The following is a 15,358-nucleotide window of genomic DNA, read 5'->3' as shown; positions in this document are numbered from 1 at the left end:
GTATGTTAAATTGTGGAATGAACAAATTAAGACCCACGTACTTAGGTAATAGAGTCCGTCATAAAACAGTTCATACTCTGTGACACAACAGGTAAACATTTCTAATTAGGCAGTTAGTGTATGTTCTAAAACTTTAACCTTGCTGTTGCAAATATCTTTTGTTAATTTTTTTACATGTTGAAGCAACAGATTGTTTCAACTTTGTCTCTTTTTTTAAACGTTGAAATACGAAAATGCTGGTGTGGGTATACCATCCACACATCGTTCTTTCATTCTGTATTTAACATACTTTAATACAGAAGACAAGTTTATTTGCATCAAAAACGGACACTGATTACTTACTAATAAGGTACTTCTAATGCTTTTACAATGTGTTACACTGGTTACCGAATATTACTGCTCGAATGCGGTGACGGTTTACCTGACTGTCCGCGTGAATCCTAAAATTTGAAAGGACAATTACCGATTTAGATGTATCGGTATAGGTAGATATAGTATATCAGGTAAAGTGCACACCTTTGCACCGTGCTGCACCTTCGCAGCATCAACCATTGGACGCACCAGCTGGAACAACCTCGGCGCGTGTGTCCATAAAACAAGTTTTAAATACATAAATATTTATGAATTTTTTGTTAACACCTCTGTTCATTATACCTCTGAGGTATAAAAACAGTTCTTCGTTTTATTATACTCACAACTGCCTCAAGCCCTCGTTCGATGTGTATGATTTAACTCGCAACTCATTATTTTAAATATTCATTACTTTTTAACAATTACGTAATTTCCCTTTGTGTTTGCTGTATAAGTTCAATCAAAATGAGTAATATGTACAAAGTGTGGTTCGTTGCTGTGGTGTTTGCGACAGTTTTGTCTGCAGTGTACAGCTATGCTACACCGTCGGAACAGTGCCCGGGTATGAGACACACTATCCTAATAATCTTGAAACAGATTGCCATTACGTAAAGTTATGGTTTCGATGTTGGTTGTTGCGTGTGTAGCCGACTGGTTTCTTCACTTGCGTAACGAACGAGACAACCTAAATTAAATTGTTCATTATTTTTCTTATTGAATGATTTTGTATAAGAAGTTATGATATTATAAATAACTGTGCTAGCATTAAGTGTTTGGCAGTCCCTATGTAAACCACATGCCTAAGCTTATGGCGGAGCAGCGTTAAAAAAATTGGCACACACTACGCCTTAGGCACTCTCAACTCTTAATTTGCCTAAGTCGACTTATCTAGAGCAGTTTTTACCACGACTTATCAAGTTTAATGCTTCAAGCAATCTAGCATTTGGAATCTGTGGACTCACTGCGAGAGTTTAGCTACGTGTACTCGTAGATACTTTCTATTAGATAAGTGAGATCGAATTATTCATGGATAACTATTATGATGATTATTATTGCTAGTACTAGAAATATGGCTAAAATCGACTTCACCATACCACCCTTATCTGTGCTATACATCGATACTCATGTCCAATACAGTGAAAGCGTCAAGGACATGGTTATACACATTGAAAGTACCCTCAGTTGGTGGAATCAAGTTGCTACTGGGAGTCAAAAGGTTACGGGGTGACTAGGTGGGTGGGGGTGTATACTCTCGAGATGTTTGTATACAGACAGCACTAAGGCGATGCTTGTGCAGACCTCTAATTTTCCCCATCATCAATTATGATGACATGCGTTATTATGACCTGAATACAGATCTCCTCAATAAACTTGATCGACTTCTAAATAACTGTATTGGATTCATTGCTAACTTGTGTGTCTGCACGGGGATCATTTGATAATTACACTACTACCTCCCGTGTACATTTCTGCACCACCCAAAAGATGGTAGAGATTGCTGTCAGCATTAAGTTCTGTTTATGCAATTGTATAGAAGAATATAAATAGGTAAATTTAAATCACCGATCTAAGTACTAGGTGTCTATCTAGGTAAGTACGCCTGAATCGCATCGCCTATTTTTTAGGAACTTAACAATTAAATAGTCGATAAAAACAACATTCAAAAAGTCGAGTGTCTGTAAAAAACTGACAAATTGATCGCTCTCTGTTCCAGGAGAATCGTTCGAGGATTTGCGGGATAGGATCCAAGTGACACCGTGCGGCCAAAAACGCTGCAAGCTCCCGAAGAACTCCAATATCACCGTTGTATTCAAATTCACTCCAAGTGAGTACCACTGCGTCTAACTTACACAAACATTTCACTCGTTTGTCGGTCATTGCACTAACACGGTACGCCGGGTATGGTCGAAATTAATAACCGCTTTTATTCCGATTGATCGATTGACACAGGTCGATCACGAGATTGGCCGTTACAATACCCATATACAAGACCGAACAAGTCCGAGTTGGATGCGCGTACAATGTGTACCTTTATCATAAAATTAAAAACCAACAAAAAATTACATTTGTTGTATGGGATTCATTTAATTTATTTAGCTTTAAGGTGGAGTAATTTAGTGTGAATATGATAAGGGTCTACCTGTTGCCGGTAGGCACTAATGTCGAATAAATATTTGTTGTGTGAGATCCCCGCAAAATATTTTAATCTGCTTTTTATTTGTTGTGAAAGCGCCTACCGAAATAAAAAAAACCTATCAGTTTAACTGTCTACTAATAACAGTCGCGTAATCTAAATACTATCTAAATATGTAATTAATTATCATATTACATAAGCATTCGATTTTAACATCCCATAAAAAGCATTTTAATGTAAAATGTTGCCAAGTCGAAACTCATATAGAGTCAACTGGTGTAATCCTACTAGCCCAACCCTAACAAGCATAATGCATAAATCTAAGCCCTAATTTTACACATAAGTTTCAGCAAAATACTAAGCCAACATTAGATGCGGTGACAGCCGCAGCAATCAGCGTAGCTCCTAGCGCGAAGTTCGTAGCGCTAAGCACATAATTCGTAGCGCGTAGCGCAAACGTTGTAGCACATAATTCGTAGTTCGTAGCGCAAACGTTGTAGCACATAATTCGTAGTTCGTAGCGCGTAGCGCAATCGTAGCACATAATTCGTAGCGCGTAGCGCAAACGTAGTAGCACATAATTCGTAGTGCGTAACGCATAAATTGTAGCTCGTAGCGCGTAGCGCTTTCATCGTGCTACGGTATCGTATTTCGCAGTTCGCAATACAAACTACGTGCTACGAGCAACGACCTACGATGTAGTAATTCACCACAACTTATGTGTAAAATTAGGGCTTTATGTAGAGTGAGAACCTGGACTCTACATAAGATCTGACTACTTTTTGTCAGCATGAACTAGATATCTGGTCTCATCAGTATCAGTTATTGTATAAGTAATCGATTTTAGAGTCCCATAAGAATTTTCATGTAAAATACCAAGATGAGACCAGATATCTAGTTCATGCTGACAGACAGTAGTTCAGCAGCTATTATTGTTATACCTATTTATATATAGAAGTGACTTATAAGAATAATATGACCATCATAAATATTCAAGGCCGCGTCTTCGTATACTGCTTCGCACGGGGTCGGTTAATGACAATAGTCTCACCTCCTATTATATAGGACTCATAAAATCATAAGATAATATATGTATGTATAATTGTATACCTGTGGATGTCACATTGTACCTTTAGAGATTAAAAAGTGTGACGTTATTATTAGCCATTATTTATATTCGTAACACTACACTGTGCAGTAGACTATATAAATGCATCATAGTAGATAATAAATTATTGTAAAATATTTGTTTATTTATCATAGTCGTAGCCGCAGCCGTGAGATTATAGAAGTAACTAACTAGTTTGATGATACAGAGTGTCTCACACATAAATCTGTCTAATTTCAGAAAAAGTGGTGAAGTCAATCACGAACGAAGTGTTCGCCAACATTGCCGGAGTACCTCTACCATTCATCGGTGTCGACGGCACGGACGCGTGCGGGGACGTGAAGCGCGCCGACACGCAGGAGGCGGTGGCGTGCCCCCTACCAGCCGACCAAGACTACGTCTACACAAACGTGTTCCCAGTACAGCCCTTCTATCCCGCAGTCAACCTAAGAGTCCACTGGAATCTCAAAGACGGTAAAAAGAGCTTAATTTGCTTTGAAGTACCAGCAGTTATTACAGCTGGTAAGAAAAATTAAACTTATTTTTCTGTCAAAACAAATGACTAAAATATTGTGATGTATACAAACAATCATGCAAAGTCCCTATTTTTATACGTCGACGAACCAAATAATTGTTTTGGATGTTAAATAAGCTGTTATACCGTCGTATAGGAATATTTTGATAATATTTTAATTAATGTTATTTTAAACGAAATTAAACACATTTGTAAAACAGTTTAAGTTTAATTAATTAATTGTAATGGCATTTGAAAAAAAAAGTAAAAAATTATTCTCCACGACCTTTTTCTCACTTATACCTACATAGACTTAATTTATTTTATGATCGTATACTAAACACATATAAATATTATTGTCAGTGCAATCTGAAACACAGCATAGAATTTGTTATAATTTAAAATCTATGTTAAAGCTCAGAATATTTACAATATTGTTGTTCTTGTGAGCTTGACTTATGGATATGTAATGGTTAAATAACTGTGTAATCACAGGAATACTCAATTAGATTAAGGCAGAAGATTTGTTTAGTTCTGGGGGCTTTATGTAATGGACTATAGTTATGTAGTTTACACAATTCGTGCGGGAACTTCGAAACAGGTGATGTCGCCACTGTTGTCTTTCAGTTCCCAGTGTACCTTGACTTTGATTGAAGGGTAGATGGCGTAGATGGGGAAGCTGTCCTTGTACAGGTAGGTGGTGCCAGACTTCAGTGGGCAGCTGGCTTTGTCACCATTCTCTGTGAACACTTTGTCACAGATGGAGTATCCGTCCACTCCTATGAACGGCACCACCAGGCCATTCCCGATGTCCGCGGTCACGCCGTTCTTGACTTCGTCGAGGTCTTTGCCTGGAAAATTATAAAAGTTTATTTTTAATATTCATTTAGAATAGGTTAAACTGTACTCTTAGTACGAGTTTGCTTTACGTTAAACGAAAACGAAACGACAGCGCTTTCGTTACGATTAGATATTTTAAACGTAGGTAAAGCAAACTCGTACGAAGGATACTGAGCAAACATTAGCAATGAGTACCTACTTACCTAGCTAGTAGCATAACAAAATCTAGAAAACTAAATTGTATAGGTATAATTATCACATTTATTACGTATGGATACGCCTCTTATGACTTAATTTAAACCACATATTTGTTATCATCTTGGTTGACTATATGCTGCTGAAAAATGAGCGTAATAGGCCCCGTAGTTAATTAAACAAAAAAGTGCATTATGTGCAAATACGACATTATAACAGCCGCGCCACATGTCCGTAACATTCCTAGACAATCTACAACATTACAGCTCTTCCGTGAAACATAAAGCTGATCCCACAAATTTAATAGGTACTTGATTAATTTCATTATTTATTTTGTTCCATTTTTTCCGTTTTTGTTGAAATATTTGGTTGTATTATGCTTCTGTGGACGAGTACTACTTGTAGTTTCATTTAAATAATATGAGTGATGTCCATACTGTATAAATTGTAACTATTTAGTATGTAATACGTTATACATAGGTACAAGTAATTGTTCATGTTTATGACACGAGGAAAATGTATTGTGTTCGTGTATTATATTATAGTGCTCTAGGAAATAAAGATAATTGAGGTTGTTGGGTTTGTGGTCGCGGATGCAAGTGATACAGACTACAGAGTGCGATTACTTCCGAGACCGACCAGCACACGTACCAAATTGTCACTTGCGAAAATAAATAAACGGAAATATTCAACAGCAATATGATGAAAGATGAAATCATCGAGTCCCGCTAGTTTTATATCATTCACAGCACACTTTTATATATATATTAACTAGCTGTGCCTGCGACTTTGTACAACGACTGCAACTGTAGCGGGTTCGTTCCCGCACGAAGCAACTCTTTGTGTGATCCACAAATTGTTGTTTTGGGTTTGGGTGTCATGTGCATGTGAACTTGTATGTTTGTAAACGTATCCACGACACAGGAGAAAATCTTAGTATGGGGCAATAAAAAATAGAAATCCCGTGGAAATTGTGGAGTAAAAACCTATTTTGTGCTCTACGATACTCAGTTATCCAAAAGTCCCACAGTTTTATACGGCGCTGCACTCGCTGACTCGCCCATACGCTACAGTTAGGTAATAGAATCTGGCTAGTTTAGCAATATCCATGCTTACCTGGCGTGAACTTGATGGTGATGGACTGGTTAGTTCCTTTCTTGAGGCGGCAGGGAGGCTTGGTGCACGGTGACAGCTGAACGTTTTCACTCAAGTCCGGGATGTCCATACCTGAGAATACACGAAACAAAAAACAAAATTAAATTATGGAACCAGCAAAATACGAATTTATTTTTGGAATCGATATTTAAACGCATGTACTATTTATATTTCTCGAATCACTTAAGTGGTTACTATTTATAAACGAGATATTAATGCTTTCATTGATTTAAAAATACATTAATTAAGTACAGTAATTTTCCGCTGTACTTGTCCGTTGTCGTTGATTGTATCGCAAAACATTTTACATCGCCTTCCATGCATGCATGAAGGAAGAAAAAATCAGCATAAAAATAACATAAAAAAATGACCTTCAGTAATTGAAATAGTAAACAGGTAATTCAAAAAACTCTAAATACTAATTATGACAGGTTATACTAGGCTAGGAGAAAAACTTTATCCTGTTACGACTGACTTAGCTTTTTTTAAACATACAACTATATTTTTTTCTAGAACCAACAGACGTAAACAGTCGTCTGCTTTTTGCTGTTATTTTTTTATTACATTTTTGTACTCAGCTAACTCAATAAATAGTAGGTAGGTACTAAGATTAAATACATTCCCGACTTGTTCTAAACCTGAGCAAGTAGGCATAAAAAATTGAAAAGTAGAACCACTGCTGGTTCTATTATTAACTTAACGTATAAGCGACTACTTATCTGCGTAAGAAACTGCTTATTAAGTCAAGGCACGTCGTATAAATAAAGAATTTTAAGACGAATGCTTCGAATTTAACTATCAAGGAAGTCTATTATCATACAGATCTATTTCTTTAAACGACAAACATCTACGGATGTTTTTTTATTGACACGTTACGGCCACATTATTTTTTATGTTTCACCAGGCTTAACTTTTTACAAAGTTACCTTTGGGTAATCCAATTTTGTTATACATATTTTTATTGCATAGATATCTATCGTACCGTTTAAAAACTGATAACCTCTTTTAATGAAACCAGTTAAAGGAAAATCGCACTGTTGTACATTGAAGTTGATCCCATAATGGCTCCCGGCTGATGATGATGATGATATATTATACCAGAACAAAATCTACCCCTGTTCCAAATTTCATCCCGATCTTATAAGCCGTTTTGACGTGATTGAGTAACATACATACAAACATAACATATATGAAATAGGAAATATAAGCAAGGTGAAATCTCTACCGATTAGCGAGGACTCAAAATTGCATTAATAATATTTGTTTTTGTTTATTAAAGTTCAAGATCGAGTCTCGAGACACAAGAGAATTATCAAGTGCACACCTGCCTAGGTTTTAGAAACTTCTCTTGCTAATGCTTACTAATCCAATGCTAATCTAGATATAGATACAACCCATTTTCTTATGTAGATTGTTTTGTACGACCTTTTCATGTTTAAACTAATTGTTAGATAGGGTATGACTGTAGTCTATAATATAAAAATGAATCACTAAACGTGTTGCTAATCGCAAATCTCGAGAAAGCTGAATCAATTTCGCTAATTTTTTTTTTGTTATTTTATTATTACATAAGGACCTCTTAAAAACAAATATGTGCGTAAACATTTCCAAGGTTAAACAACGTTCGCGGGGTCCGCTAGTTATAAATAAAATTTTTGCTACAACTTGTTTAATCAAAAAATTAGTAAGCATGTCGTTAAAAAACATGTTAAAAAATTATAATGACCTTCAAATTTGCATACGAAGTAAAAAATCTAATTATCTACTTATAGCTGCATGTAATACAAAATTTGCTTTTAAAACAAGGTTTTTATAAAAACTTGAAATGTCGAACTTGGAAAAAATATCGAATATTAATATTTTACGAATAATAATGACGTTAAACATTGTAAAATGCAAATAATGCAATCTGGAAATGTTTATTTATTGATGTATCGATAAATATGAATTAAGATGCATAGTTCCTCGGATTATGCCGTCGCGGATAATTGAAACAAGGTTGCGGGGCCACGGTCATGGGCCGTGACTCATGGTTAACTAGTCAACTGCAGTATGCAATTAACTGCGTCTTAACGAGAGTGAAGCAGTGAAGGGTCTAATGCACTAACCTCGAGACAAGATCTGCCAATACTAAAACTGAGTTGGGTATTTTTGTTTTTAAGCTAAAGACTAACTGATAAAAAGCTTATGATAGAAGTGAATATGATGTCCCTATCTAGACATACAAAACCATAAAAACTCCAGTTGTTTATACATTATACTTAAAGAGTTCAATGTTTATGACATATCTGACCTTTGTCATAATCGTAGTAGGGAAGAACCCAACATACAACAGCCATTTACTTTGGACGCGGAAATGGCGGAAAACTGCTAAAATTACGGAAACAGTTCAAACATCTAGTTAACTGGTACCTCCGCAGTTATTGTGGCGGGAGAATTTAGCCGGTAAGTACCTACGTGTCACCTCGATAACTCAGTTAATGAATCCCTACATCGGATGCGTCCTTGCCAGTGATGACAGGACAGAATTAATAATACAACAATAACTTTGTGCCCGTGCCCCTCAATAGATACGTTTTGCGGAAATGTAGGTTCTATTCTATTGTACCTAATGTATTGATAATGAGCTACGAGGCTGTAAATTGCTATAGATGACGCATAAAAATTGCCTACTTATTTACGGTATCATTATAGTAAAATTAAATCTTCTCTATATATAAAATCAATTGCTGTTCGTTAGTCTCGCTAAAACTCGAGAATGGCTGGACCGATTTGGCAAATTTTGATCTTGAATTATTTGTGGAAGTCCAGGGAAGGTTTAAAAGGTGAGAAAAAACAACGTTTGAGGCGGTACGAAGTTTGCCGGGTCAACTAGTACATTAATAAAATTTTCTTTATTATTGGTTTTCTTTATGCCAATTTAACTAAGTGGCTTTTGTTTTGTGTTTTTATGGGGCATTGTTGCTCTAAATTAACGATAGAGTCAGTACTTAACTCTTAATTTAGTTGAATTCCGTTGCAAATGGGAAATGATAATATCGAACCTAAGAACTTGTACATCATCCTTATTAAACAGTTCAGTTTTCTTTAAAAATTGTTAAATTACAACGTAAGACCTATGTCTTACGTGTTACCTATGTAACAAGAGAAAAATTGTTTTTTTTTTTTTCATAACAATGCCAATGTCAATGATTATATTTCAAAGAATGTTTGAGTAGTAACGTGTTTAACATTTACGTTACGTAAGAACATAATCACTTACATGCAGCCCATGGACAATTAGCAACATGAACCTGACAAACATAGACTTTGACATCACGCAGTCGAGTCTGATACACGCCGTGTAGCGTAGAGGAACTTGATCCGATCCCCAGAGGAAAATATAACGATTGTTCGCTAATCGAATTAAATAAGATCTTAGCATTCGGACCAACTGTATTTAAATAAGTTAATGTCAAGCTTCCTCATACGACTAATAGTTATATTGACTTAAATAACAAAGGCGGTTCAGATATCTATATTCTGACATGCGTGTTTAACACTCAGTTTTATTTAAATTTTAATCATTTAAATTCATATCATAATATAAACCGTCCAATATTCTGGTCACGCTGTGCCCGTGTATGTGACTAACGCATACAGTATAACCATTTGCAACGCTGCATGCGCACGCTGATCATTTTCAAAGTTAGCTATTGTATTTTGAGAACTAAGCTAAAGAATGTTGTGACACCTAATAGGTTCTTTTAAATACTACTTTCGAAATCCAACAAGGCCACAAATACATAACATTTGCTTTTGGGTTTTTCATAACTGTTTGTTTTCTTAACAAAACTAACAAGTCTTAAGCCACATGTGAAGTAACGTGACAATTTTAAGTTTAATCTTAGGTTAACAATTAACGATCATGATCATATTAGCCACAAATCTTCCACTGTTAATTGCTATATATAGGCCTCTTCTAATTGCTTCCAGATCGATTAATAACTATACAGTCGTAATTAGATGAAATAGATGTTGTGGTAGATATGTATGTTCTGAAGAGAAGCCTGCGTCTAGGCAAACTTAATGTACGGCGCCCTTCTGCTAGGTGGAGTGATGATAAGTATACACGTAGTGGGATGGATGCAAAGAGGTGAAAAGTGAGTTCAATGGCGTGCTATTAGATAATCCATTTGTCCAGTGGTGGACAAACGCGCAAATGCACGGCTAATTTCCTCACTTTTGTAATACGATGGAATGCAATCGAACACGATTGGAGAAAGGTCAAGTGCATTACCAATTAACAGCTTATGCTTAACGTAAATTCCCAAACATAGGCGACTTTGACATTTTACTTGAGGAAGCCGGGTGTTTTGGAATTGCCAGTAAAGACGAATTTGAAATTTGCCTCTGCATGTGGTAATAACTAGGTTCATTGCAATTAATGATTGTAACTAATTTGCAAATAATAAGCGTTTAAGTACTTTGAGTAGGTAGATACATTAATGGTGCTTTTCGACCAGAGATGTGCTAAACTACGTTGCTATGGTTGTTTGGTTTCCACAGGATTGAGGTAAAAGTTTATTTATTTTCTTTTCGTCTGACAGGTTAGTTGAAAGGGTTTTCTATAGATGTGGTCTATCTATCTAGGGGAATCTAGAGGAATACATGGCAGTTCCATCAGGTTCTGCTATAACGTGATAAGAGTTGCTTTTCTTGTTTGATATCCACCGACAATACTAACTTGGAATTAATTACACGTGGCTTAATGACACCGACCACAAAAGTTAAGTGGTTACACGATCGACTATTGTTCAATTTCCGAACCACAAAGATAAATAAGGAATATTATATTATAATGTCATTGTCATTACCAACAAACAACAAGCTGATAAGTGAGTAGTAGGTAATAAAAAGACAAACATTTCTCAGCAGTTATGTTATTAGTCACATTAGATACATTTTTTACGATGTTATTACCCATTGGTGAATATTATTGTAAAACTCGTTACGAATGCTCGCTGTGTATAGAAATGTGATTTAAGAAATCTAATGAATGAACATTCCTCAAATAATTCGTTAGAATACAGAATAGTTATTAGAAGAAGAACACGGGAAATTTACAATACAATAATAATAATTATATGTATATTTACGAATCAAAACTTATCACAACATTTTTTACACATCACAACATTTTATGAAACCGTGTTGGTGCAGTACGAGGACATAGTACAAGGTACATTATTACGCGTTATAGATTGAGCAAATGTGGATTTTTGTCGTTAATTCTAACGTCACTGTCCACATAGCACAAGTCGTATAAATAAAAAAAATTAATGCGTGAACTCTGGACGCAGGCCGCTGTTTGATTGAAGACAGATTTATAATAGTCACTTATTAGAGAAAAAAATAAGCGCCTCGTGACCCTATTATAGAATTTTTGTCCTAATTTTGGTGTGTTCTAATGTTAATTGATAAATTAGGTAAATATTTTTATACAAACAAGAATTTTACTAATAAACAGGGATTACGTATATTATACATGAGTATACAAAAGCGCAGGGAAAATAGTAAAATCGATATACTAATAAATAGGTATACTTTTACCGTACACTGTACACAACACAACATCGCGTTTATTTTTTCCTTGTATGTAGTTGGTATACGTACTATAAATATCACAGCTTTTCAAGTAAATGCTGCCTATAAATACATTTACTATATTATTCAGATATTAAAATATGTTCATTTTCTGTATTTTTTTTACTGTAACTCTGCACAGAAACGAACAAATCATAAATAATGAGCATGTCAATAATTTACATAATATTTACACGAAGTATTATGTAAGCGTTATGTAAATTATATTCGTTCGTAATTTTAGAAAGAAAAAAAAACAGATGGTTGGTAAGGTAAGTCATCTCTGCTCCCAGCTAAGTCCATCCAATTTAAAAATGTATTTTTAATGGGTTTTGGAATTTCCAATTCAAATGGCTATTTAAGTAATTAGCTATTTAAAATAACTGGTAAATTACTTCTCCATAGATAAAGGTGTGCTGCATTTTTTAAATAAAAACCTATTCATTATGGATCGACGTTACCGACAAAACAATAGAGTTTACGAATTCTTGCTTATTTGTGTGGGACAAAGCGAGTGCATAGGTCGAACTGATATTATTTACTAACTCTAAACAAGTTGATCCGTCTTCTGATATTTGTACAAATTAAATGATTATTTTCGTTTATATAATTAGATAGAGTACACATGTGCATTACGATGTATCTACAACTACCTAAGTGGATAATTTCTTTAATCTCGCATTTCGTTTATGTAATTTTGTACTCCGCGGTTGTCGTTGGTTAGATACGTACCTAGGTAGTACGTGAGATAATTAACATATTTTATCACACCATGCTTCCTCAGATTGACCGATTTTAGTAATGTAAGATAAAGAAGAACAATGAATGCATATCATCTCGTGTTACGCTACATTCATGCTGATAATTGTCTTCTTAAATTATTCTATGCATAATTTGTCCTAATTCATAACTTTGTTCTTTTGTTCATGTAAGTAGGTAACCGACATAAATAAACAAAACAGTAATTGGACTGTTTTGCAGATTGCTGCATTCCAATTTCGCTCTACTGCATAGTAAAACAATAAAACTGTAACACATCATAAATAGCGATTGTATGTTTTACTGACCTGGATTGTCATAAACATGGGCAATACAGCGCAATACTTTAGCAAACAACAACAATACTTTCTGCTGTGAACGCGAAACGAGACGAAAGCGGGTCGTGTTCTAAGTGCTTATGTAAAGAGTGAATATTACCTGGACATTGCTTGACGTCAGTTGCGGCTGCGGCCGCGAGCAGGGCGAAGCACACGACTACTCGGAGAGGGACCATTGTTGCGTCTGGCGATGAGTATTGAGTTGCGGTCTAGTGCGGCGTCTGGCGGACGGTGCAGCGCGCGGTCACGCTCACAGAGCAGGTATAATTTATAGGAGAACACAATGCAACGCTTGCGCCGCGGAAACACTGCGCGGATTCCTCGGCGACTCGTGTGGGACAGTGAAACGAGTTGACTGCAACCGTGTGTGCCAATGTATGCAGTGGTGGTGGTCGCGTGCTGCTATATACTGCCGCTACGCGTAGACAATTTATGAGATATGCAGCAGATATAGGGATAACGTAGGTAGTATTGTTCGAAATCAATAAATTGTCCACGCCATCGCATCGCCTGTGAGTTATTGGGCATTGTTCGGTGTCGCTTCGTAGAAATGTGGCTAATTCTAATATTTAAACCACACAGGTTCAAGTTGATTATCTTTAAATGTGTACCTTACCTATGTATATAATTATAACCTTTTTATATAATGCGCTAGCAAGTTTTTGCATTTGCACTTTGCCTTGGGAAATCAACTTGCGTTTTTATAATTATTTTAATAGATGCTTAGATACCTACCTAGGATAATAATAATTTAATTAATACTAAGATTTAGCTCGTTTCTGTTTGGTAATATTTAAATACACGGTCGCCGAAGTAGAGCTTCACGCCTCGTCGCGGGATCGATTCCCGCACTGAAGAAATCCACGCATGGTGTGATCCACAAATGGTTGTACGTGGTCTGGTTGTCATGTGTATAAAATATAAAGTACACTTACCTATATTAAATTATGAGTTTAACGTCCCGTCTGCTGGTATATATGTTAAAGACACATACGATACAGAAAGTCCCAGTGTGGGCCAAAATCGATGTTTGAAGTAGATAAATTGTATTAGACTTTGGTCACAAACCTACATCTAATATGGATTAAAGTTATTAGTTAATTTCACCCACCTAAGTTGATAATAACATAATTGATGGAAATATCCCTTATACACGATATTATACTAATACAGAATTTACACCTCTGATGATAGACAGGCGTAATAATATTATGTACGTAGGTATACCTATTCGGTACATTATCTACCTACCTATATTTTTTGAGGGGAGAAAATCATCCAATGCCTTCTCCCGCCTTGGGTGAGGCGAAAGGGAGTGTCAGACTCTTACTGACTAAAAACCACCCCGCTCCTTCTCCTGCTTTGAATCGGAGCCCCGGTAACCAGTTACGTTGTCCGCAGCTCCGGAACAACCATGATACCTAGCATAGTAGTCTTGAAAATCATAAAATAAAAGAAAATCTATCGCTCAGTAAATTCCCTACTTACCTATGTTATAAATACATAAGGTGACTTGTTTGTGTGACTATACTACGGTTATTGCTTGCTGTGTCACGGTAAACAGCATCTCAAGTTGAATAATTAATGAATCCTTTCAAATTTTATATTATAACTCCATCAGTTTAGTAAATATGTAGTTAGGATTGTTTACATAGGTATGTGTAAAATCAATTCTGGGTGCAATGAACTCTACTCTACTTATTTACCTAAGTTTATGATAAGTACTTACTTATGATAACATCATTTATGCGAAACATAATCTTAGATATTCCCTTATACATAGAATGTAGAGGCGTTAACAATAAACGTAGCTAGCTAATAGGTACTTACCACAGAACATTTAACTTTCTTTTATCCATGGTACTTACCAACGTTTCGCAAGTTATTATAAGTCTCATGTAAGATCAAACCAAATCATATTTATTTGTTCAAACACATGTGTACATATAATAAAACAATCAATGCAATTATTGCCATAGGAATCTATTAGGTTTTGTCATGTTCCAAAAATAAAATATATTTTATTTAATCTTACCTGGCTTTTAACTTTACATTATATTCTACTGGGGATTGAGCAGCGTGCACGGGGTCCTTAATAATTTACTGAAATTACATGGCACACATGGACATGTTTAAACGCAAAGTTGGACGTCGTAACCCGTACAAATAAATATTGTATAAATATGGTACAAATAAATAAAGCCGCATAATTAAAGATTGATATTTTGTAGTTAAGAAGGTCCAGAAACTTGGCATATCTGCGCAATCCTGAAAATATAGTAGCGCTCCTACGTCAAACAGTGTTACAAACTTCAAAATATAACATTGCTCTGAACTTT

The 15,358-nt window shown here is 35.6% G+C and overlaps 2 protein-coding genes across 2 annotated transcripts; one reads left to right on the top strand and one right to left on the bottom strand.

Annotated features, from left to right (window-relative positions):
• The first annotated feature begins 693 nt into the window (after positions 1-693).
• Positions 694-4,328, top strand: LOC118275432 (NPC intracellular cholesterol transporter 2-like). Its single transcript, XM_035593384.2, has 3 exons — positions 694-913; positions 2,066-2,176; positions 3,834-4,328. Exons 1-3 carry the CDS (start codon positions 817-819, stop codon positions 4,127-4,129), a joined length of 504 nt encoding a protein of 167 aa, XP_035449277.2. The 5' UTR covers positions 694-816; the 3' UTR covers positions 4,130-4,328.
• Positions 4,317-13,408, bottom strand: LOC118275433 (NPC intracellular cholesterol transporter 2). Its single transcript, XM_035593385.2, has 3 exons — positions 13,120-13,408; positions 6,259-6,369; positions 4,317-4,958 (listed from the first exon to the last, which is right to left on the bottom strand). The coding sequence occupies exons 1-3, from the start codon at positions 13,193-13,195 to the stop codon at positions 4,678-4,680; spliced, it is 468 nt and encodes a 155-aa protein (XP_035449278.1). The 5' UTR covers positions 13,196-13,408; the 3' UTR covers positions 4,317-4,677.
• Positions 13,409-15,358: the final 1,950 nt, after the last annotated feature.

This window comes from Spodoptera frugiperda, chromosome 8 (assembly GCF_023101765.2).
Source record: "Spodoptera frugiperda isolate SF20-4 chromosome 8, AGI-APGP_CSIRO_Sfru_2.0, whole genome shotgun sequence".
Classification (NCBI taxonomy): domain Eukaryota; kingdom Metazoa; phylum Arthropoda; class Insecta; order Lepidoptera; family Noctuidae; genus Spodoptera; species Spodoptera frugiperda.
The sequence above is the reverse complement of the archived record's forward strand: the minus strand, read 5'-3'. Positions and strand labels throughout refer to the sequence as shown.

Coding starts and splice junctions, on each gene's coding strand:
- LOC118275433 (XM_035593385.2), bottom strand. CDS start 13,195: ATGGTCCCTCTCCGAGTAGTCGTGTGCTTCGCCCTGCTCGCGGCCGCA. Junction 6,370..13,119: donor TGACGTCAAGCAATGTCCAG/GTAATATTCACT, acceptor GTGTATTCTCAG/GTATGGACATCCCGGACTTG. Junction 4,959..6,258: donor CACCATCAAGTTCACGCCAG/GTAAGCATGGAT, acceptor ATAATTTTCCAG/GCAAAGACCTCGACGAAGTC.
- LOC118275432 (XM_035593384.2), top strand. CDS start 817: ATGAGTAATATGTACAAAGTGTGGTTCGTTGCTGTGGTGTTTGCGACA. Junction 914..2,065: donor ACCGTCGGAACAGTGCCCGG/GTATGAGACACA, acceptor TCTCTGTTCCAG/GAGAATCGTTCGAGGATTTG. Junction 2,177..3,833: donor TGTATTCAAATTCACTCCAA/GTGAGTACCACT, acceptor GTCTAATTTCAG/AAAAAGTGGTGAAGTCAATC.